This window comes from Mercenaria mercenaria, chromosome 2 (genome assembly GCF_021730395.1).
Source record: "Mercenaria mercenaria strain notata chromosome 2, MADL_Memer_1, whole genome shotgun sequence".
Classification (NCBI taxonomy): domain Eukaryota; kingdom Metazoa; phylum Mollusca; class Bivalvia; order Venerida; family Veneridae; genus Mercenaria; species Mercenaria mercenaria.
The window spans coordinates 65,128,816-65,152,215 of record NC_069362.1 but is presented as its reverse complement, the minus strand read 5'-3'; the positions used below and the strand labels follow the sequence as shown (position 1 = coordinate 65,152,215).

Here is a 23,400-nt window from a genome sequence, read left to right as displayed (position 1 = left end):
TGGGATCACTTATTTGTCCCACAGAACAAATATTGAAACTGAAACAAAGCAATAATTATCTTAGATAATATATTTATTATACATATAGGTAAACTCTCTATATATGCATTTATATCAAGAAGGCAAGTGCAAATGAAGCATTTACTTTTATACAATACATTGAAAATCGAAATATACATGTACACTTGATGTCCTAACAATACTACAAGAAATACTAATTTTAGAACAATTTACATCAAAGTCATATTACCTAATACACTTATAAGTAAGCTCTGTAACTAATGAAGTAAAAGTACTAACCTGAAACAAAGCAATAATTATCTTAGATAATATTTATTATTCATATAGGTGAACTATCTATATATGCATTTACATCAAGAAGGCAAGTGCAATGAAGCATTTACACTTGCTCTCGATTATTGCAATACAAAGACATAGATTAAAGGTTAGTACAATTCAGGTCGGGGTAGACAAGGATAACGGTAATTTATTATGTCAAGTATAGGGTTATAGGATGGAAAAGATGTACGGATTTTTAATAAAGCATATTTGGGTGAAATTGTTACACTGAATCTTAAAAGGGGTGTACTCGATTTAATTACAACAAGAACAATTTTAGTATGGTTTATATTTTATTCAAGAAGATGTAAAACAATTAAATTCAGAACAACACCGTCATGCCCTATGACAAACACAACATATCTGCATGCTAGAAAATATAACTTTAATAACTAAAATTGACTTATGTTCTATGTATATTTCGACCGAATATCTTTTTGTTACATAAAAATATATCGAAAGACGAAGGTCGAATATCAAAATAATATTTTCTCACAATTTAGACCCAAAAAATGCACCAGAGGCCACCATTGCATTCCTAAATTTCAAAAATTTTGGACAAAAATGCAACAGGGACCACCATTTCATACCTATATTTGAAAAACATGGCAAGGGAGAGACCCTGTGATTCCACTGTCAGGAGTGGGTTAACCCCCGTACCTCAAACTTTGGACTAAAAAATGCAGCAGGGGCCACCATTTTATTCATGTATTTCAAACATTTCCAGGCGGACACGCCCTGACCTACCTAACATGAGGGGTTACCCACTTCTGTACCTAACCCTACTCGGCTCGCCGATACCGCCTTCATTTAACTGTTGCCGCTCACCGCACCCCAATGAAATATTTCTGGAACCGGGTCTGATATACATACATTTTGTATTCTTAAAACGATAACTGACATCTGACATATTATTGTACTGTTTTATAATCTCAGATCTTTAGTGAATGTAAATAAAACCCTATGCCACTGGTTTCAGAATCAGTTAACTCTACGTTTTATAAGAGATGTCTGAAAAGCATTTGTCGTGTTTTCGTGTTGTCGTGTCAGCGGGGCGAAAACACGACAACACGAAAACTCGACATATACCTAATTTGTCAAGTTTTCGTGTTTTCATGTCTGCGGGGCGAAAACACGAAAACTCGACAAGTAATGTATTTGTCGTGTTTTCGTGTTGGCGGGGTGTAAACACGACAACACGAAAACTCGACAGATAAATTTGTCTTGTCGGCGCCCTCTAAACATCGAGTTTTTGCGTAAAATGTGTCGTGTTTTCGCCCCGCCGACACATTTTGTAATAAAAACTCAATATTTATTTTTACTAATTTATGTTGAATGCAAAAAGGAATTTTGGTTGTATGTGTAGATAAGAATATTCGGCAGTTATTCGTTGCAGCCTAAATAGTTACCCTCGAGCTTGTTACCCCTCTTATAATCATATATTACTTAGTATTCTAATTTATTTTATTGTTGTTGTTTTTTCAGCAATGGAAAGATGCTTTACTTAAATGGGACCCAGATAAATATGACGGACTAAAGAAAATTATGGTTCCACCTGAAAAGGTTTGGATACCTGATATTGTTCTCTATAATTTGTAAGTACATCCAATTATCAAATAATTATATGTATTCCAACAACAGCAGAATGACAATATGACTTACGTAGTTTATTTATATTTAACATGGTTAATGGTTATTCACTTAAATAAGACTATTCTTAAAGGTTAGGATTTATTAAACGTTTATACTTTAATGACATCGACGTAAATATATTTTAGACTATATTTACTCAGTATATATTTAGTCACACGTGTCTGAGCATTCACCATATAACATATAATTCATATAACAGTTAATCAATATAAATGTATTACTTAATTAAATGTTTGTGTTTACTGCCTTCATGTACAAGTATATAAGTTTGTGTCGTTCAATGTATGTTGTATGAACTGTGACACAGAGCTGTTTTCTGCTCACCCTTGTCCTATCTAGCGCTGACACCCGGCTGATAGAGCAGCGAAGTGCCCTTGTCAACGTGTTTGACGATGGGTCCATTCTCTGGATGCCTCAAGCTATTCTCCGAAGTACCTGTGCATTCGACACTAAATACTTCCCGTTTGATGAGAATGAATGTCATCTTAAGTTCGGCTCCTGGACACATGATGGAAACCAGATGGATCTGCAATTCTTTGATAACCAGTCGAAATTCCTTGTCGAAGATTTTATTCCGGGCAATGAATGGGATTTAGTTGGTAACCGCGGTGAGAGAAACGTGGAGATATACGAGTGTTGCAAGGACACGCCTTACTTAGACTTGAAGTTCTATATATTGTTGAAGAGAAAGACAGCCTTTTACAGCTTTATCTTGCTCCTGCCATGCACCCTGCTTTCTTGTCTTACACTGGTCATCTTCTGGGTTCCTCCGGAGTCGCCTGCAAAACTCATGCTTGGTGAGAATACTGCACATTTTTAAGGAATGAGTTTATATTTCACTTTTTCTGTAGAGGTGTGTTTTGACATATCACTTGAAAATAAGCATAGTGGTGTCATGCCAGTCATTAACCTCACCCTTGTACATATCTCTCACTATTTTTCTGTCACTACTCTTCAAAAATAAAAGTGTTTTAGCATGAGCAACAGGCTGTATCTCTCTCACTCTGTTATGTGCACGACACGTATTGCAATTAGTCTGCGTAGAAACTAACATTTGTATACATTTATCAATTGTCAAGGCCAAAGATTGTTATATAACATGAAAGACATGAAAATCTACCAGCGGAACTACATGATAAAATAACATAAAGTATCTCTTCCATCAAGTTTAGAAAGTTTATAGACCTGTTAAATTCTGAATGAACTGAACGAATATTATCTTTGCTACATACGAGGGTCCTGCTAAAAGTTCTGTCATTGGGTTCGGATTTCTTAAGTGTTACGTTTTATCAAAATTATTTTTATTACAAACCTTCAAAGTAGCCTCCCTTTACTGAAACACATTTTTGTAACGTTTTTACTCAATCGCGAAAAACAGATAAATAGTTTTCTTTTGTAGTCTACTTGAGACACTGATAAATGGCGCTGCCAAGAGAACTTCTGGGCTTACTTTCTTTCCAGAAAGCATTTTCTTATGCCTTGGAAATAAAAAAGTCACAAGGACACAGGTCAGATAAGGCCGATGATTTATAACGTCCGCATTTTCAGAAGCCAGAAAAGACTTAACAATATCGCACTTGTGAGAGGAGGCGTTGTCGTGTGTAAGATGGACTCCTGACCATCCTTTGCTTGGACGTTTCTTATTGTAAAACCTTTTCGCTTTCTTCAATACAGAGTTCTTATAGAATCGTCCAATGACTGTATGACCAGATGAATACAAGGCACTTGAACGACTGGCCCACTAGAATTGAAGAACATTGCGTACAACATCTTTTTCGAACTTATGGTTCTCTTGACAATACAGGGGCGTTTTTATCTTTTCTCTTCCATTGCTTATTATCAGCCCTCTCTGTGGCTCAGACATGTGCACCCAGATTTCGTCACCTGTTAGCAAGTTAGAAATGACCCGACTATCAAAGCTTTTGTATATTTTCAAAAGTTTCCGGGCACATTTAAAGCGTTGTTTCTTTTGCTCCTCAGTGAGCAAATGAGGTACCCATCTAGCGCAAACCACCTTTCTCAGGTTCGAACGCTTTTTCAGAATTGTTTGCACACTGCCTCCTGATATGCCAGTACAAATGGCTATATCTTTCACCGACAATAGCACATCCTGTTCGACCACAACTTTTACAACAGTGATGTTTACCTAGGGATCAGAGGTTTTAGGCCTACCAGGACGGGTATCATCTTCGACAGATAGTTTCCCAGCTTTAAAAGCTTAACCCACCTTAAAACTGTGCGAATTGAAATGTCCTGAGATCCATATATACAACACGATTCAACAAATATCTGCCTTGAATCTATATCATGCCTAATGCGGCATTTAATATAGCTACGAATTTTAGTCTTTCTTTCGTCCATTTTACAATGTGCCAAGTAAATTGGTCAGTTTATATGACTGCATGTATTTCAATTTAAGATAACTCGGTCATTTGAAAAGCAATTTGCATGATATCAACGGATATCGTTAGCTATTGGACACACCGTTCAAGTGCAATGAGGCGTTTTAAAAAACACTTGGGATAAAACTACGGAAGCCAATTAGTGACAGAACTTTTTGCAGGCCCCTCGTTTACCTGGACGCTATACATCGATTTATCAACATGAGAACGAACTTTCATGGCAGTCCATGCTATATTATCAGCTATTTATTTTTTAAATGATTAATTTTAGGAATATCAGTGTTTATCTAATGAATAGAGTTTCGCGCTACTGTTATGATGCTGGAGCAGTTAATATAGAAGGTTTTGCAAGCTAGTTCCAGTGAAATCTATTGAGGTTAAAGGCAAAGTATTTCAGAGTCACATCGATCTGCCTTGCCTTAAATACATGCTAGTGGTGCTATGGCTTAACAGGGAATCTTTGGTACAGCCTACAAACTGTCGACAGTGAAACAGGACGACAGTTATTTCCAAATTTTGATTAAAAGTGGGAAGTGAGTTTTCGCGTATAAATGAAAGTTGACATTACGCAAAACTGTGGATCAATTACATACTGTATATAAAAGAGAAAACAAATATTACTGCAGATATAAAATATAAATCGGGATCTGAATAATGTATTCATTTAGTTATAAATTTAAATATACGTGCAGGCCTTCTGTAATGAATGTTGAATGCTATTAGAAATTTGCGACGTCCTATGACTTAAACATGCCCAGGCCCCGTCTTCGCAAAACATTTTCAGTCTCAGCTGCGTTTAATAATGAAACTTATTTGTCATTTATATCTAATTAGCATGTGTAAAACTCAATTTTAAGTTAATAACTATTTTCAAGTGGCTATTCAGTATTGATGGCCAGTCTCATCTGGAATTTAACCTTGAAGTTTTAATAAAATTGTTATTAAAATTTCTAACTGAAACTCAGCTGAGACCAAAAATGTTTTGTGAACACGGGACCTGAACATCAGATGGTTACTATAATCATCAAAATATATTTGATCACAGCAAAAGGGTATTAATCATGCCTTTATGCTTGAAAGACTAAATATTCGGAGATGGGGTTTATCTCATTTTGCTTTGGAGTATCGGAACGATTAAATTAATCAACATACTCCTGGAAAGAAACGAATTCACTATAATAACACTACATTTGGCAGTCTAGTATGAAATAAATTGTTAATGCGTTACTGAACTACAATGCTTTTTGTGAGAAATAATGTTGGTTAAATGTATAATGATATTCTATAACTCTTTACTACAACTATAATGTCCTGTTATACAGTTAACATAGGTTCTTAATAAAATACTATGGAATTCATAGTCTCACAACTACAGTGAGCTGATAAATTGACAGTAAAAAATAATTTTGGTGTCAAATCACAGGTACTTCGAAGACGAGCACAGGCCATCTACAAACCTTTTTGTAAGGGTGATTTCGAAACTGCCAGTATCAGAATGTACATTATACACATTTCTGAGTCCCTGCATGTCATTTTCTTCACTATCGCTATGCTGACATGCTTTATTTTGGGTTTGTAGCGCTGATTCCCGGTTAACTGAACAGAGGCCGGCACTAGTCAATGTGTTTTCGGATGGCACTATACTATGGATACCACAAGCAATTCTAAGAAGTACCTGTGCAATCAACACCAAATATTTTCCTTACGATGAAACAGAATGTAACTTGAAATTCGGATCATGGACACATGATGGTACAAAACTAGACCTCCAGTTTTATATGGGCCAGGAAAAGTTAATGGTAGACGATTATATAGAGGGAAACGAATGGGAACTATACGGGAATTATGGAGCTAGAAATGTGAAATATTATGAGTGTTGTGAAGGCGTTCCTTTCTTAGACTTGACGTTTTTCATTCGTTTGAAAAGAAGGACAGCTTTCTATAGTTTCATTTTACTGCTGCCCTGTGCTTTATTATCGTGTTTAACGCTGATAATATTTTGGGTTCCTCCCGAGTCACCCGCAAAACTGCAACTAGGTAAGTTTAAATTCTGCACCACGCGAAAGGCGTTTGAAAAATAGCCTTATCATTACTTTTTATACCCCCACAAATGAAGTTTTTGGGGGTATATAGGAGTGAGCTTGTCGGTCGGTCTCTCTGTCGGTCGGTCGGTCGGTCGGTCGGTCCATTGGTTTTCATGGTTTCTAGACAATAACTCGTGAAATGCTTGACAGATTTAAATAAATTTTGGTACACAGGTGTAACATTATAGAATGCAGGTCAGGTTCGATTTTGAGATCAGTAGGTAAAAGGTCAAGGTCACATTGACCCAGAAGAGTTAAACGGTTTCCAAATGATAACTTGAGAACGCTTGGTCAAATGATCATAAATCTTAAAAAACAGGTGTTACATCACAAAAAAGGTCAAAATCGACTTTGAAGTCAATAGGTCAAAGGCCAACGTCACAATGACCCGTAACATTTAAACGGTTTCCGGATGATCAAACTTGACAATGTTTGGGCCTAGGATCATAAAGTTTGGTACAGAGGTGTAACAATAAAATGCAGGTCAAGTTCGACTTTGAGGTCAGTAGGTCAAGGTCACAATGACCCGGAACAGTCAAACGGTTTCCGGATGATAACTTGAGAACGCATGGGCCTAAGGTCACGAAAGTTGATAGGGAGATTGGCCATGGCCAGCAGATCCCTATTGATTTTGAGGTTCGACTTTGACATTGGCTTACTTCTGTGACAATGCCGTTTTGTGGGGGTATGATTCGTCTCTCCTGTGACAGCTCTAGTTTTCATTATCTTTCATACGTTGAATGCTATTTTTTCTTCTGAATTTACTGCACATTAGATCCAAATAGCTTTCTGTGAACACTTCATCGGCTTGATAGATTTTTTGTTTCTTCCCAGTAAATCTACCTTATTCTGGCATGACGTAGTATAAATTTATTTCACTCAGATAGAAATAAATAATTCCGTGTTTTTTTTCTATTCTGTTGATACTTTATGTAACTATGTACGTTGTTATTTAATTTACCAGCTTTCCTCTCAATGCGATTTATTTCATTTTCTCAATACATATGCCTGTCGTTCTATCTTCTACTGATATTCGGTTACATGAAAACCCCCATTTATTTTATTTCATGAAACCAACCTCCTTCCTTCTAACCATTATATACCTAGTGAAGTTAACATCCCTGTATACATCTAGCAGAAAGAGGATTACAGACGTTACAACTCAACATTGAGCCAAAGGAGTCAGCATGACTTTCAGTATCGATGCACAGGGAGCTTCAAACATACTGACGTCTTTCTTGCCCTCGGATATATGTTAAATGTTTGTCACGTGTCTTCACGTATACTCATTCACGTTTGTCACTGAGTGTTGCTATATCAAATTCCATTTCAACATCAGCATCTGAGATGATTGAGTAACTTTCAAGACATGATGTGATGTTAAACAAGGACCCCATTTACCATTATAGTAGCATTTTGTAGCCCAATATGTATATGCATGTCGAATTAGTATAGATAAAATTGAAAAGAATGATTTGATTTTATATAAATACTACACTTATCTACATTAAAGAGTGTGTGTCTTGAATGTTGCTATTTTGTTAATTATGCATATGTTAACAAGAGAGGACGTCATTTCTAAGCTCTTTCTAAATAGTTTTCTTCTGCCTGCAATTTAGCGCAGACGATAGATTGCTGGAACAGCGACCCGCCCTCGTTAATGTGGAACATACAGGGGACATACTTTGGATGCCACAAGCTATTCTTAGAAGTTCTTGCGCATTTGAAACCAAGTTTTTTCCGTTTGACACACAATCCTGCTACTTACAGTTTGGTTCTTGGACACACGACGGTACTTATCTAGATCTCCAGTTCTTCCAAAATATTACACGTTTCATGGTAGACGACTATATAAAAAGCAACGAATGGGATATACTAGATAACAAAGGAGAAAGAAACGTTCAGTTATACGAATGTTGTAAAGATGTGCCTTACCTTGATTTAAAATTCCATCTAACTGTGAGACGTAGAGTGGCCTTCTATACATTTATCTTAATTATGCCTTGTGCTCTATTGACGTGTTTAACACTTGTGATATTCTGGGTACCTCCAGAAGCTCCTGCCAAATTAAGTCTTGGTAAGTACTTATTTCATAGACAACTATCACACACAACTAATTGCAATTTTAGAGATATCATTTATTGCATAAGAATCGTATATTGACCTCAAACTAATGTTAATCTATTTCAACGAGGAAATAGGTTTTAATACATTTGACACTATAACAAAGGTCTTAGTATTCTATGAGAAACCCTTCATCAATTGAATCATCCAACTCTTTCATCTCCGTTTCATCCATTTATTTGCTTGCTTCTTCAGTTAAATACTCTATTACACAGTAGTTGTAGAAAAGAATACAATATCAATGATTTAGTTTATAAATACCAATGGATGTGTGCATAGTTATATAGTTATTTGAAATATTATTTTCACTGATGCATCATGTGTAACCACAGTGTGATATTGTCTTGACACAATTTTATCTTTGAATGACATAGATATGACTTACTACAAACGGTGGTTTTCAAAGTTTTCGTAACAAGGAATACTTAATAGCAAATTATTTACAGCATGTGTTTTTATATACATATGTATTACAATCATTTGTTAGAAATGAATGATGCTAAAGCTGACTCAAGTCTTCCCTGTGACGAATAAGTAATGCCAGAGTTGAATGAAGTTTTGCCTGTGGATTTTCATGTCTTTCATAGCGAACAGCTTATGTTAACAACTACTTAAAATGTGTATAAAATGAAAAAGTAGTAATGATAATATATATAATTGACTTTGAACTGGAACGAATTTTGTATGTTAGTTTTAAATTTCCAAATTAAGAAAATTGTTATTTAATATTGATAAATACGTTCAACAAATATTGAGGAAAATGTTTACTTAGCTCACCTGAGAATGAAGTGCTCGGGATGAGCATTTCTGATCACTCATCGTACGTCGTCCTTCTATATGGTTCTTCAAAAGACATCTCCGATGCAACTAGGAATAGACAATGAAACTTAGCCTGAATGTTCCTTATATGACTCAAATTGTTAAAAATGATTCTACTAGGTTGCACGTAGGGGCCGCAAAAGCTATAAGAAGACAATTGTTTGAATGACATCTCCTCCTAAACAACTGCTCCGATTTCCGGCTGCCAAAGGAAAAGGCCACTTTTAGTAAAAAGTGCAAAAATCTTCTTATCGAAAACTGCTAGCCCGATTTCAAAATGATTGCCATCAAAGATCTTTGGATAACCCTCTACAAATATTGTTCAGATTATGTGATGGGGTTAAAACTTTTCCCTATATGTTTGTAGTGGGAGTTTAAAAAATCTTCTTGTTTGACTTTAAAATAATTTCATGCAAATGATAATTGGTTGGCTACCAAGATTGTTCGAATCATTTTTGGTCATAAAAGACATGACCTCCAGAGGACATGGTCTCGTTTTCGGTTACTGTATTTATATCTAGGAAACTTCTTGCAAGAAACGTGTGGTCAAATTCATAGTTTTTACATGTTTTCTTTGGTGATCCGTTAGAAAATTCATTCAGATTATCTCGCTTCTCAAACGGCCGCTAGAGCAAACATCAACATAAAACTGTCAAATAGATCTTAAAATGATTTTACAGGAATGACCATCTACGAAGAATGTTCATAATATTCTGATTTGTCAAAACATATTGCTACCAGAGGTAAAAATAGAAATATCTTCAAATGACTTCTCTTCTTGAACCGCTGCTTAATTTTTAAATAATTGCACAGAAATACCCACTTCTTTAATTGTTTAAAGCCTTCATGATTTGTCAAATAAACTTGGCTGCCATGTGTGGATCTAGTTTTCTACATAAGACTGTATAAAAATATTTGAAAATATTTTCCTTTGAATCTGCAGGTCGGTTTTCAAAATTGTTTGACAAATACTTCTTATCAGATGGGTTTGAGGTGAGCATTATTGCGCTACCTTAGCTCTCTTGTTACATATCTTAGCAAACATATACGCGCTTCGCATGAATTGCCTTTTACTAAAGTCACAAGCCCCTCTGCTGCTACTTGGATCATTTTAATAGTGTATGTATTAGATCCTCATAATTATCCTGTGTTTGGTCAATATCCCATCCAGGGTTGTCGTTCATGTTACTCTGGCAGCTTCTAAGCTCGATTTTGTCAGAAATTAATATATGAAAGATGTGGCGAAATGATTTTCTTCATATTAATGTAATATTCTAAACATATTTTTGAACTACTTCATATGTTGTAATCTTGTCTATTGTGGGGCTTCTAGTAGTTATTTTCGTCATGTAAATGTCTTAGCTGAAAGACAACCAATTCAATTGGTTTCGTTTGTAATATTAACCTTTCACAATATTTATCAAAGAAACAGGTTGTACAACAGGAACATGGCATTTTATTATCTTCCTGTCTTTCAATGTTATCATGTAACTTCGTTCGTAGACGTTGACAGCGAAGAAAGAGAACCCATGAACGACAACTCTGAAAACATGCAGCAAAACTCTCATGTACAAGACATTACTGTAATAATCAATACGTTAAGGTAACATGTAAAATAGTCACGGTTGTGTTAACATTTTTGAAATAACCTTGCACATTTCAGTTATGAAAGGCTTGAAAATCGCAAAGAATAAAAAATGTTTACATGTTTCATATGACTTTATTATTTCAGGGATGAATATATTTGTTGCATTTTTTGTCTTGCTGCTGTTATTGTCCGAATCCACACCGAAGGCCGCAGAATCGATTCCCCTTATAGGTAAGATTTCCTATATTTGCTGAAAACCTCGTAGAAATAATGACCTCAACTGTTTAACGGTCTTTTAAGGTCATCGTTTTCTCGAGTAGTTTACCCACAAACTGCTAACAAAGTGTTGATTGTATTTATGCTCAGATCTGTTTCCACAAAGAGTGTAAAGGTTTGATGACTAAATCTTTCAGTTACATTCCTCTGAATGACTGTAATGTGATTTAGGTAAAGAACAATATAGGTTGTTTTAATCTTCAGGGGAACATCTTAATTTACCTTTTAAGATTGTACTCGATATCGATCTACATTACAAATTAAGTTGCTTTTGAATAAGAGCTAATTTACTGGTATAAAGGATATATTGAAATTATCATTAAATATCTGATATTTGTATTAACAACGACAAAAAGCGAGCATTGAGCATGTTGAAAAAAAAGTTAACACTTTTATTGGATGTAAAGTATTCAAACATCTTTCTTGGCCCATACTTAATATGAATAAATGTCCACGCAAGTCCCATTTAGAAACTTTAACTTTTTCAGTCGGCTACTCTGTAGTTTCGTTTTGCAGTCCATAAAGTTAATTTAACCCTTACCCTGCTAAATTTCTAAAATGGACTTTTGCATTACTCAATTTTGGCAATACCATTATTAATTGAAGGGGTGTTCATTGAAAATTTACTGACTGAATAGCGAACAGTGCAGACCAAGATCAGACTGCGCGGGTGTGCAGGCTGATCTTGGTCTGCACAGGTCCCAAAGGCAGAATCACTTGCCGCCAGCAGGCTAGAGGCTAATAAGTAATATAATCAGTTTTGTTTGCTGAAGAAACGCTAAATGAGGTTTTCATGTAAGTACGTTCGGCTTAGGTTAAACCAGTTTGCTTTTAATTTTTATAAGTTAAAAGCGCGCCATTGTTTTTTGCTTTACACAATATAAAGTAATACATTCTGGCTCAAAAGAGATAAAGTCTAATTTCATTCTCAAGTCCAAGGGGCCAAGAAATAAATCGAAAGAGACCTAAAATGTATAAAGTGCTTCTTGTAGTACACTTGATTAGAAACACACATGAAGCATACTGATCCAAATATGACAGAAACTGCGATAGATCTAAACAATGTCAGAAACATTTGGGGGCAAACTGTTCCCCTAGAGACGTGGAAATGTTCCAAAAACACATATGGAACAATAAAACGTGTGTATGCTGACATTCCTTGTAGAAGCTTTCAGAGAAGCGACTGTGAGTATTCACAGGTGAACAATTACCATCCACCATGAATACTTGATGAGCGTAACATGGCTTTATATGCTATTGCATAGGCTCACTGTGAATAGTCAGAGAATTGACCGTGGCGTTATTCTTTTCAATTACAATTCGGCGTCTACATTCTCACCAGATATAAATATTTAATTCACGTTTGATTACAGTATTTTAACATGCTAGTGTCAGACGAGATTTAGATCAGGAAGGATATATTGCATTGTAAGTAGAACATAAACAACTTTTGTTTGCTCCAAACGCATCTCAGCCCAAAAACAAAACGCCAAATGAACAGGAATATAGAGATGTTTTTAAGAGAAAGCATGATTGCTAATCCGGTCAAAATGTCGAAAGTATTATCAAAGTAAAAGCATTTGCAGAAGTGTTATTACTTACAGGGCTGACCATCAAGATAAGAGTTCCTGGCTACTTTGTCAACAAGAAAGGACGCACCAGACAAAAAGATAGACACACAGACAGACAGATAAACAAAGAGACAGACAAACAGATAGACAGAAGTAAACCATACTTTTGTAAATAACGGTTTAAAACATAAACGAATCTGCATGAAATAGTTTTACTTACGATTTAAGAAAGTATACACATTAGTGCAACAAAAAGGTTCTTAATTTAATAAACGCATGATAACTGAATTTGGATAAATTTCAAATATTGACTAGATTATGATTGTTATTTTAAAGGGTAGTAAATTTCAATACATTAAGGTAGTTGTTCACGTTCGAGTCATATTCTTTTTTTCAATTTAGAATTTAAAAATACCTGATTTTTCAAAACTTCAAAAATATGCTAAGCAAAGTCGACAGATGAAAAATACAGGGTCGTGTGCTTGATTTTTACTAGATTGATTTGAAAAGTTTTGACCTCACGCAAAGTATATGTGAAAATCACAATTTTGATGAAATTTTTGAAAAAATTGTAAGTCAACATATTGTCAATTATACGGTCAAATAAAATGTATAGATCAAAGTTCTTTTTTGAGATATTTGCCCATAATTTAAAATATCAGCACATTTCTGGCAAATTTGAAGACATTTTTGGAATAACTTCCATAACAACATTTTTATTATCATCTTATATCCCTAGAAAGAAAGTAATGTAGTTGTTGATGATATTTATACGCAGAACAAGTGCTTTTCTGTTCGCAATACCCGGACTGTATTCTATATTCTCTGGACAATTGAAGCTCTGCCATGACTTCCAGTTTGCTGAACGTGCACAGCAACTTTAACTAAGCATCATTATTTTCTCTGACATTGAAGCTTTATGAGGTGGTCTAGATGACTAATAAAAATAAATACTAGTATACTGCCCGGCACAAATATTTAAGCAAAAAAAATATCTGGGTTAATTTTAGCAACATCTATACTTTTCAAAAATACTAACTTCACTCGCAATAACTCCTTTTATTATCCAAATCCTACAGACTGATATTTGAAAAATATTTTTCGTATCATGGACTTTAACTTTTAGCCTACTGGCGGAAAGTGATTATGCCTTTGCGACCAGTGCAGGCTGATCATGGTCTGCACTGTTCGCTATTCTGTCAGTAAATTTTCAGTGAACACCCATTTGAATAGTAAATGGCACTGCCCAAATTGAATGATTGACCAGTCCAGGCTAAAGGTTGAATAGTTATGAAGGTAAAGTATAATATAATATAATATAATATAATATAGATTCGCGATGAAAATCGAGATCGATCATTCTACGGTAACATGCGATATACCGAATGAGATATATACTATCGAATTAAAAAATGTGTCCTTCCGGCGCGTGCACAGAGCGTCTGACTTCGGATTCTTTTGAAGAATACGCTTTTTCCTTGTGCCTTATAAGCGTCCATATAACTTGTCGGAACCGCAACGTCTTGCACATCAGTACAAATATGAGCAGTGTTGTTTTTCTTCCAAAATCTACCTTTGAAATGATATGGAATCGATGCTGTCATTAGACAGTTCTTTTAAAATCTTATGGGATGAGTTGAAGTCGGATCGATTCCCGATTGAGACAGTGCCTTATTTCATATTATAATATGATATAATATATAAGTCTTGGAATAGCAGATACGCGCTAAAAGTGTAGCACTGATTAAATTCCTTTCAATATAATGTAAGAAAAGAGACTGGAATAGACATATAAAACAAAAAGAAAATAATTGACAAAACATTTAGGCAGGGCAATAGCTATTGTAAAAAGTGAAAAAGAAAACAGCAGGTAAAATCGGAGCTACTTTTCCTTAAAATTTTCTATATAGATAAAGCCTATACACACATTTAGAATACAACAGAGTTGTCATGATACTTGAACCGTAATATTCAAAAGTACACGTTATGTTCCTCCAGGAAAATAAAATGCCTTTAAATAACTTATAGATGCCTGACTTATAAACAACTTTTGTTCTTAAAATCTAAAATATACATCACTTTTATATTGCAGTTCACTAGAAGTCACTTATTCAAATCCTTCTTTGTTTCATATAAAAACGATCCCCGCGACCACTTCAGATCTTGAGATCTTGTTTACATACCTTTATGGAAGATCACTTTTTCCTACACCTACTTTTCATGATTTTCAATCACAAATTGAAAAAAAATAGAAAAAAAAATAACAGATTGAATATTTCCTTATAAAATGCCAGTCAGTGGTAGTCTGCTACCCTAAAACGACGCATAGTTACTCTTGTGCATATATATGCACTACGTTTGGTTTCGATCAACAACACGTGCCATCACTGGAACATAAACAGGAAAATCTTCTAATTTCACAAAGAGTGATTCTAAGAGCGAAAAAAATTGTGATTAAACCACCCGTTTTAAACAAATGTGTACAAAAATGGGAAACATAGGGAACTATTAAAGTTGCTCTTCTTTTGACTGTAACACGGAAGCACAATTTTGACCAAATTACTGACCTTATTCCTTTTGAAAAGATAGCGCGCAACATTTTTCCTACCGCTTTCCACCACAATTGACAGAAGCGAGGGAAATACTTAAAATAACTGATGTCGTTTATATTGTGACTGCATCATAAAAAACAAATCGCATCTTTTAAAGATATTACTTGTTAAATATTTATATCTGTTAGTCTATCATTCGAAATTTTACTTTTATACGGTCTTTGAGTTTGAAAACAGGTTATTATTAAAAGGTAGAACAACAGGCTAAGTTTATCATTTTTCATTTGAATGTGTTTCCCTTTAGGAAGTTTTTAAAAGGCGTCAGTTGGCGAAAATCCGCAATTATTGAAGTTATTATCCAAATTACGTCAACCCTTCAAGATTTTGAGAGCAATTATTTTTGTAAGATGAAAAAGCAGACATGTATGATTATTTGGAAATTTGCACCCACTTCAAAAGTAATTTTCGAAGTAATGTAATCGAAAGGTTTATTTAAATATATGTTACAAGTCTCCATGACAATCAAAATGAGTGACAAAATGTTATTCATTTTAGAATTTCTCCTTTATAATTTTATTCGAGCTAATTTTTGTGAAAATTTGGTAAGATTTTAAAGAAGAGCACACCAGCGTATTTCAATCATTTGTATATTTTTGTCTTAGTTATTTATTAAAAGGAAGTATAATTCAAAATTACCTATAAACACCATAAGCCAGTAATAATTTTCGTTGGATTTACCGTCGAGAATTGCTAAAACATGTAAGTGCGGTCACTCATTTTTTTGAATAAATCATTTCTTATCTGATGGTCATGATTTTCATTTAAAGGAGTTCATCACAATATTTTCTGCGCAGCTCAATCGCGCAGCAAGCGATATCCACTGTAAAGTTCCGAATTCGCCGCCGAAAGTGCATAATTGTCGGATATGAGGAAATTGTGCACCAGTGCTTTTATTTGAGGTTTCACTCAATAAAAACAGATTTATGTCCCTTGACGTGGTCAAATATATACGTAAATGGAATGTGAAAGCTTGTGTAGCACGTATCTCAAAAAGTATTTGATCTAGAGGCTTGCAACCTTAAAGGAGCATTATTCCGCATGTGAGTAAGAATATTGGTTAAGGAACTGGTAATAACATTGTGCAATTTGTTTTGTAAGAAAAAAAAATGTTCATAATTTTTAGGTGGGTGGGGTAATGAAAAAATACTTTTGTGGGTTGAGTGAATATTTTTTAATTTTTCTTGAAAACAAGCACGGGTTGATATTATTTTTTTGGTTTAGATTTTTTGTCTTAGTTCTAGCTTACATAATATAAAATTTGGAAAAAATCTGTCCGCTAGATTTTTCATATCATTAAGAAATACTTCGTGTTTTTCTCAGTTTCAGATACTTTCGACATCTGTCAAGAGTAATTTTTCTGAATTAATATATCTATATGTTGACATTTTATGCATAGTTATAGTGGTGTTATTAATTCGGATGCATAAAAAGTAACATCAGAGTGAAACTTCGAATAAATAATTGTTTGCAGTAGTTTTATTATAACATTTCTGTACTGTTTCTTCAGACAAAAATACCGATTTGGTGTTCTTAATAAACTTTGAATATTGAAAAAAAAAGCACGGGTACCTATTAATTTTATTTTTTATTTTAACTTGTCATACATCAATCTATAAATATGCAAAGTTACAAAAAATTCTGTCCGCTAGAAATAATTGTGAAAAACACCTTTAAACTGTTTTTAAAGGGTTGTTATCAAAATTTTTGCAGGGGAATTATTTTATAGTTCATGCATGTGTAAACTGAAAAAATAATGTAATCTTGTAATTACTTTATCGATATACATGAATATATTAATATACTTGTTATAATGCTTGAAGGAATTTGTGCTGAAAATTTTGTTTGTTATTTAAATGTGATCTTTCCGTCATAGATACAAAATAGTGTATCAAAATTCGATCTCCACGATATATAATTGTCTCAGCATTCACTGTTTGAAGCCTTTCTCCATCAAATATACAATAAAAAAAATAATTAAGTTGTCAACTACAATTTCCCTTCGATATGTTTAAAGCACTTAAACGGACTAACGTTCATATGTTTTCCTCTCTAGATGAGCGCGATCGTAATGCTGCGAAAACATACAAGTTATTTGGAAAATGGACTGTAAGATTGATTCCTTCGTCAGTGCCTCTCCATATAAATAAGCTTTGACTGGTACCAACACAGACAAAATACTACACAGTCAATTTACACCCAAACATTATCAAAACTTGGCTACTTTCACTTTTCAGTACTCATTGCAGACGCAGTACTTGGAAAATCTGGTGTCAATATTTCCGAATAGCACCATGGTGTATTGTCTATCTTCTATAACAAAAATGCTACCTATTTTTACAGACGCCTTGAGTATCTAATGACATAAAGAAAAATGTATAATGCACAAACAAGTTGTTTAGTGATTCACATTTGCATCTTGTTGACATCCATTTAAATCAGTTTCAAGTGCAAGAAAGATTCTCATATATCGGCACTAAATTGTGTCTGGCAAGTTCCATACATAAGAAATTTTATTGACTGTTTGAAAAGATAAATATTTTTATAAAAGTTTATTTAGTTCTGAATATAAAGGACCTTATATAAGAAGTAATTGTCTAATTAAACATTTCTGTAGATTTTTCTTGTCTCTATCTAGCTTTTTTCGATTTCCAAGAATGAAAACATATTGTAACATAAAACATTTTCTTACATAATATGTCATTCTTAAGTTCTATGTTCTATTCTTAGGGATAACGTTGAACAAGAGTTTGAATATAACGCAGGTTTCATTTTAGGACAATAGTATTTATGTTTTACATCAAAGTCTAAACAATTGATGTACAAGCGTTTTTGGTTGTGTTTTTTTTTTTTCAGGATATCCGCCAAAGTGAAAAATGTTTCTTTGAACATTTCTTTCTAACCAACTTTATACCCAAAATAGATGCTTAGTCATCAAAATATGGCTATGATGTACCATTTAATCAAGCAGATTCTACTTGTTGCGAAAATAAATGTTTTATCAATATTTTTGGCCGGAATTTCCCTTAATCTTATAAAAGATGCACAATGGGATATGGGTTGGTAATTTCAAATATCTGTAAAAGTAATGCATGTTTGGTTGTGATATTTTTCTGACTGACATAAAGATTGTGATTTAATTCAGTATAAAAAAATTAAAAACATCCTATGGTATACGGGGTGCACAGTTGATAGTAAGGAAAAATATAGTATAATTATGGAATTCTAAACTTATATTTAGTACAGGAAAAAAATAATTGTCAAATATCGTGCAGAACTAATTGTGCACATAGCAACTGAAAAGATTATTTTATCAAGGAATCCACATGGTCAAAATATATGACATTTCCAATTATAAAACATAGTCTAGTCAAATATAGCAAATTGAAAAAAAAGTTTACATTTCATTCAGCTGACAAAATCAAGATTTTGTCTCTGAACATACATGTGTAGGCCCGTTTAGAAATCTTGGCATGTGCTCGGTTTAATGGTGCTTAGGAATCTATCTTGTAGTTTTGAGAACTCACTAATAGGAGTGCTGGTCAATTAATTTTTAACAATGTGTAATTTCTGCAATGAAATGAACGTTTTTGCTGCAAGGTGCCGAATAACAGAAACGATTATGAAACATTTTAATAAAAACACAAAATTTTATCATGGCTTTTTTCTGTAATGTGTGTGACTATTAGACACTCTAGGATGTCTTTTGGGGAAAAAGTTGTTGGTTCGCGACTTCGTTACATCTTCTTTACTTATAACGACTTTCTAAAGCATGTCAGCGACAATTCTAAGACGCTCGGCAAACAAGAAGAAAGAAACTAAATGGCCCCAAGAAACGTCAAATTTCAGACGTTATGATATATAAAAGATTAAAACTGTAATAAAAATATACATGTTTTGCGGATCAGAAGACCGGACATTTTGACAGGAATTACAGGCTAAAAACGAGTCAATATACTATATATCCCTTTGAGACCCCATATCGCACTTGAAGAAAACCAGTTATATACCATTTGAAGGGAAGGTCTTATACTGGGATACCACTTACGTGATTTACGACTGTTTTCGAATAGGTAGTGCCGAAGTCTAAATACTAATTACAATAAAACAAACAGAAATGATTAAAGCTGAATCACTTAAGGTGAAATGCGCCCAAAACTTTTTGCCGATTTTCGTCCTGAAATTTATACTGTATAAAATTCAAGATATATGCGATTGAGCTCCGGTTTTACTTTATCGCCATATTGTTCGTGTTCTTTGCTATTGTGTCACAAAAATGGCCCCTGGCGTCACTTTTCGTGCAACGCCCAGTTCCGGGTGCTTTCGGTATTTTTCCTTTCCTGCGCTTTGAATGTCATATAAATGAAAACTACAAAATAATTGTCATTTTGCATTCAGAAAATGCTACTTAATGGTATAAAATTCAGCGAATTAAGATTTACGCCTAGGACGTCAGAGACGATATTGTGACGCCAGAACGGAAAAACTCGCATCAAGTTTTGTTACAAATTTTACCTTAAAATCCAGTTTATAAAAATTCGACCCGATAAAAACCTAAAATTTTGGTATGTTGTTTCGCAGTGTGTGTTCGTCTAGTAGACACATAAATACTTAGGGGTCACCGACTTTAATTTTTCAATATTTGACGATATTTTATCCCTATCCCATAAAGACATGACACGTTTAATCGTCATTTTTTCAACAAAATAATCGGAAGAATATGCGAAGCTGCATGTATTAACGGTAAATTCGGAATGAAATGAATTGACATGAAAGTATTGAGAGACATATGGTGAGATTTGCTAAGAAAGTGTTAAAGAAAAAAGTCGATTTTTTTTAAACATGTAATAACATTCAAGTGATTACGGACCTGAAATATCTTAATGAGATGTTTGATAAAGGGTGTAAATTATGTAAATGACATTTCGCATCTAAGGATGTTATCGAAAAAGACTTTTGATCATTGATTAATCAACATGTATTATGTGTGTTGATTCTTTGAAATGACTTATAATTATTTAGACTTAAGTGTTCAGAATGTGAACACGAAACTACAGTTCCTACATCTATACCCAGGGCATCCGGAGAAACAGAAATGGCTTTTACTTTTTCCGTGCTTCTTAAATCTGAAAGCTGCAACTGGTGAGGGTTTTATGAAATATTTTCTAGCATTCAGTATTAAGAGCTTGTAACTGCACTTGATCAGAAGGTTCCCGCCAAGAAATAAATTATTTGCATCGGACCAGCAGTTGTGCTTGATTGTAATAAAAAGACACCGTCTGAAGAATAAATTCTCTGCGTCTGACCAGCTGCAATACTTTATAGTCATTTGAAGATTTTTTCTAAGAATAAAGTCTGTTCGCTGGACTAGCTACTCTGCCTTACTATGACCTCCCTGTCTTTGTCTCTCGTGCGGAAGGTCGGGGCTTTGATCTCTAGCTCAGCATTATGCGTATAGAACAGACTCTTCTCTCAACTCGTAATCTCGCACGAATGAGATGTGGAGATTGATGTGTAAATTGGTAGAATTTGTTTCATGATTTACAATAAATTAATCCGTGTAAAAAAATATTAATTTCATATCAGATATAGGATCTGGTATACTGTTTTCGTGCTGATAATACATGTGAAATGGAGCAACAGTTCGACATGCGTCGATGAATATTTCTGGTAAAATCAGGCAAACCCTCATATCATAAAAATACATAAGAACGAAAATTCTAACTGTTTAAAACATGTTTAAGTACCTATTTTCACGAAATTAAGTCATCAACTGACCGCATACTAGCTTTTTTTTACAAAGCTAAGTTAGCATTTTGCCTTAGACTGAGAAGATTAGTAACAGAAAAGACATCTATTCTTCAAGCTTTGAATCTGCATTTTGAAACCATCAAAAGGAATAACAAATGGATAGTAAAAGTGGATAATATTGTCCATAAGTATTGACCTGGCCCTCAATAGAGAAATAACTACTGCGTAAGATTCTTTATATGATTTAAAAAATATCGCATGTGCAAGTAGCTGCGGGGACAAAACGATTAGCCATCAATCTCGGAGTTGTGGGTTGTAGTCCTGTCTAACATCTTTTTTTTTTTTCAAATTTTATCTCCAAATTTTACTAGACGGAAAATTAATACACTTACCTATTTATTTTTTATGGTTCATTTATTGAAAGAAATATACTTGTATTCTAGATATTTTGTAGTAAGTGTCGAGTAAAATTTTTAAAGGTATCTTAGATAAAAAGACAAATTACTTCCGAAAATAGAAATTACAAAAGAAAACAATTAGAATTCGTGAAAATCGTCGCAAAAGATATTGAAAGAATAAAAGCAAATACGGTAACACTTCATTATATTGAATTCAAAAAAATGGTCTGCTGTAATTTCGCAGCCGTGGTAACGTGCGTGGAAGTCAGACGGTTAACTATAAAGGTTATTTGTGTAATTTTAGATCTTTTCAGGATACAATATTGCGTAAAGTAACGAAAACGTCCGAAAATATTAGCGAAGATTGATGAGTGTCAGGTCAAATACTTACGGACAATGTACAAGATATACATTTTGTCAAAGGTGTTTCCTTTCACTAGTACATGGCATCTGAAGTTGAGATCGAATATATCGTGAATATTTCTTATAATAAATACATCTCGTTTTTAACACGAACGTGAGTTGTGTAAGTTGAGACACATTCTTTTTTACTCTAACGTCATACAGCCACAAACCGTGGGGGTGGGGGGGGGGGGGTAAAGTTATGTTATATTGCGAAAAATTAAACTCGGTGACCCCTAAGTATTTATGTGTCTACTAGACGTACACACATTGCGAAACAACATACCAAAATTATACGTTTTTTGATCGAGCCGATTTTTTATAAACTGAATTTTAAGGCAAACTTTTTAGCAAAACTTGATGTGATTTTTTCCATTCTGACGTCACAATATCGTCTCTGACGTCCTAAACGTCAATTTCATTTCACTGAATTTTATACCATTGAGTAGTATTTTCTGTTTGCAAAATGAACATTATTTTGTATTTTTCATTTATATGACATTCAGAGCGCAGGAAAGGAAGAATGCCGAAAACACTCGGAACTCGGCGTTGCACGAAAAGTGACGTCAGGGGCCATGTTTGTGACACAATAGCAAAGAACACGAACCATATGCGAAAAAGTAAAACCGGAACTCAATCGCATATATCCTGAATTTTGTACAGTATAAATTTCAGGACAATATTCGGCAAATATTCGAAACAGTCTATTTGTTTTACAGGACGTTGCTACAAGAATTGTAACACAACAACGTTAGAATGTAAGCAATTCAAATAGCCGTTTTAGCCATGTTCAATTATGTATCAAATAGATAGTTTTCATTCACTTTTAAAACGCCCATATCTTTCACTATTGAACGGTAACACTGAATCAATGTTGTTTTCTTTTGGGATCATGGTCTTTCTGATTTTATACAAATAGGGATTGAAAGCGCTCAGGTGTGAAACTATGACAGTATTGCAAATGATAACAGTAATTGAAAAATGATGTTTATTTAAATATATTATTTCTGTTAGAGACCTGCATTTTCGGAAAATATCGCAAAATCTTGAATGTTCTAATTATGCAATATCGGCAACAACTTTATTTTATTTTCCTGCTATGTTTTTAAATGGACATGCATGCTGCATCATGAATTGATGTGAAAGCGTTATGTCACACCACTATCTCACTCTGCAAAACATTATTTACCATAAAATTATCGACTTTCGTTACTTCTCATGAGCAGACACAGTCAAAAACAAGAAAAACAGTTCAACAGGAAAAGATAGTTTCAAAGAATGCATGCGGCATTTGGAAAAAGAAGTTTATGTAAATGCATATGCGCTAACAGCGGGTGAGCACCTGTATACATGTACACATAAACAACAAGAGTGCCATAGTCAC

At 34.1% G+C, this 23,400-nt stretch overlaps 1 protein-coding gene across 1 annotated transcript in view; it reads left to right on the top strand.

Annotated features, from left to right (window-relative positions):
* LOC128555182 (neuronal acetylcholine receptor subunit alpha-10-like) overlaps positions 1–23,400 on the top strand; it is a 111,667-nt gene that overhangs the window by 75,781 nt on the left and 12,486 nt on the right. Inside the window, exons 3-5 of the mRNA XM_053536779.1 lie at positions 1,825–1,934; positions 2,332–2,789; positions 11,154–11,240. Of these exons, the coding sequence (XP_053392754.1) occupies positions 1,825–1,934; positions 2,332–2,789; positions 11,154–11,240 (655 nt within the window). The remainder of the gene's footprint in view (positions 1–1,824; positions 1,935–2,331; positions 2,790–11,153; positions 11,241–23,400) is intronic.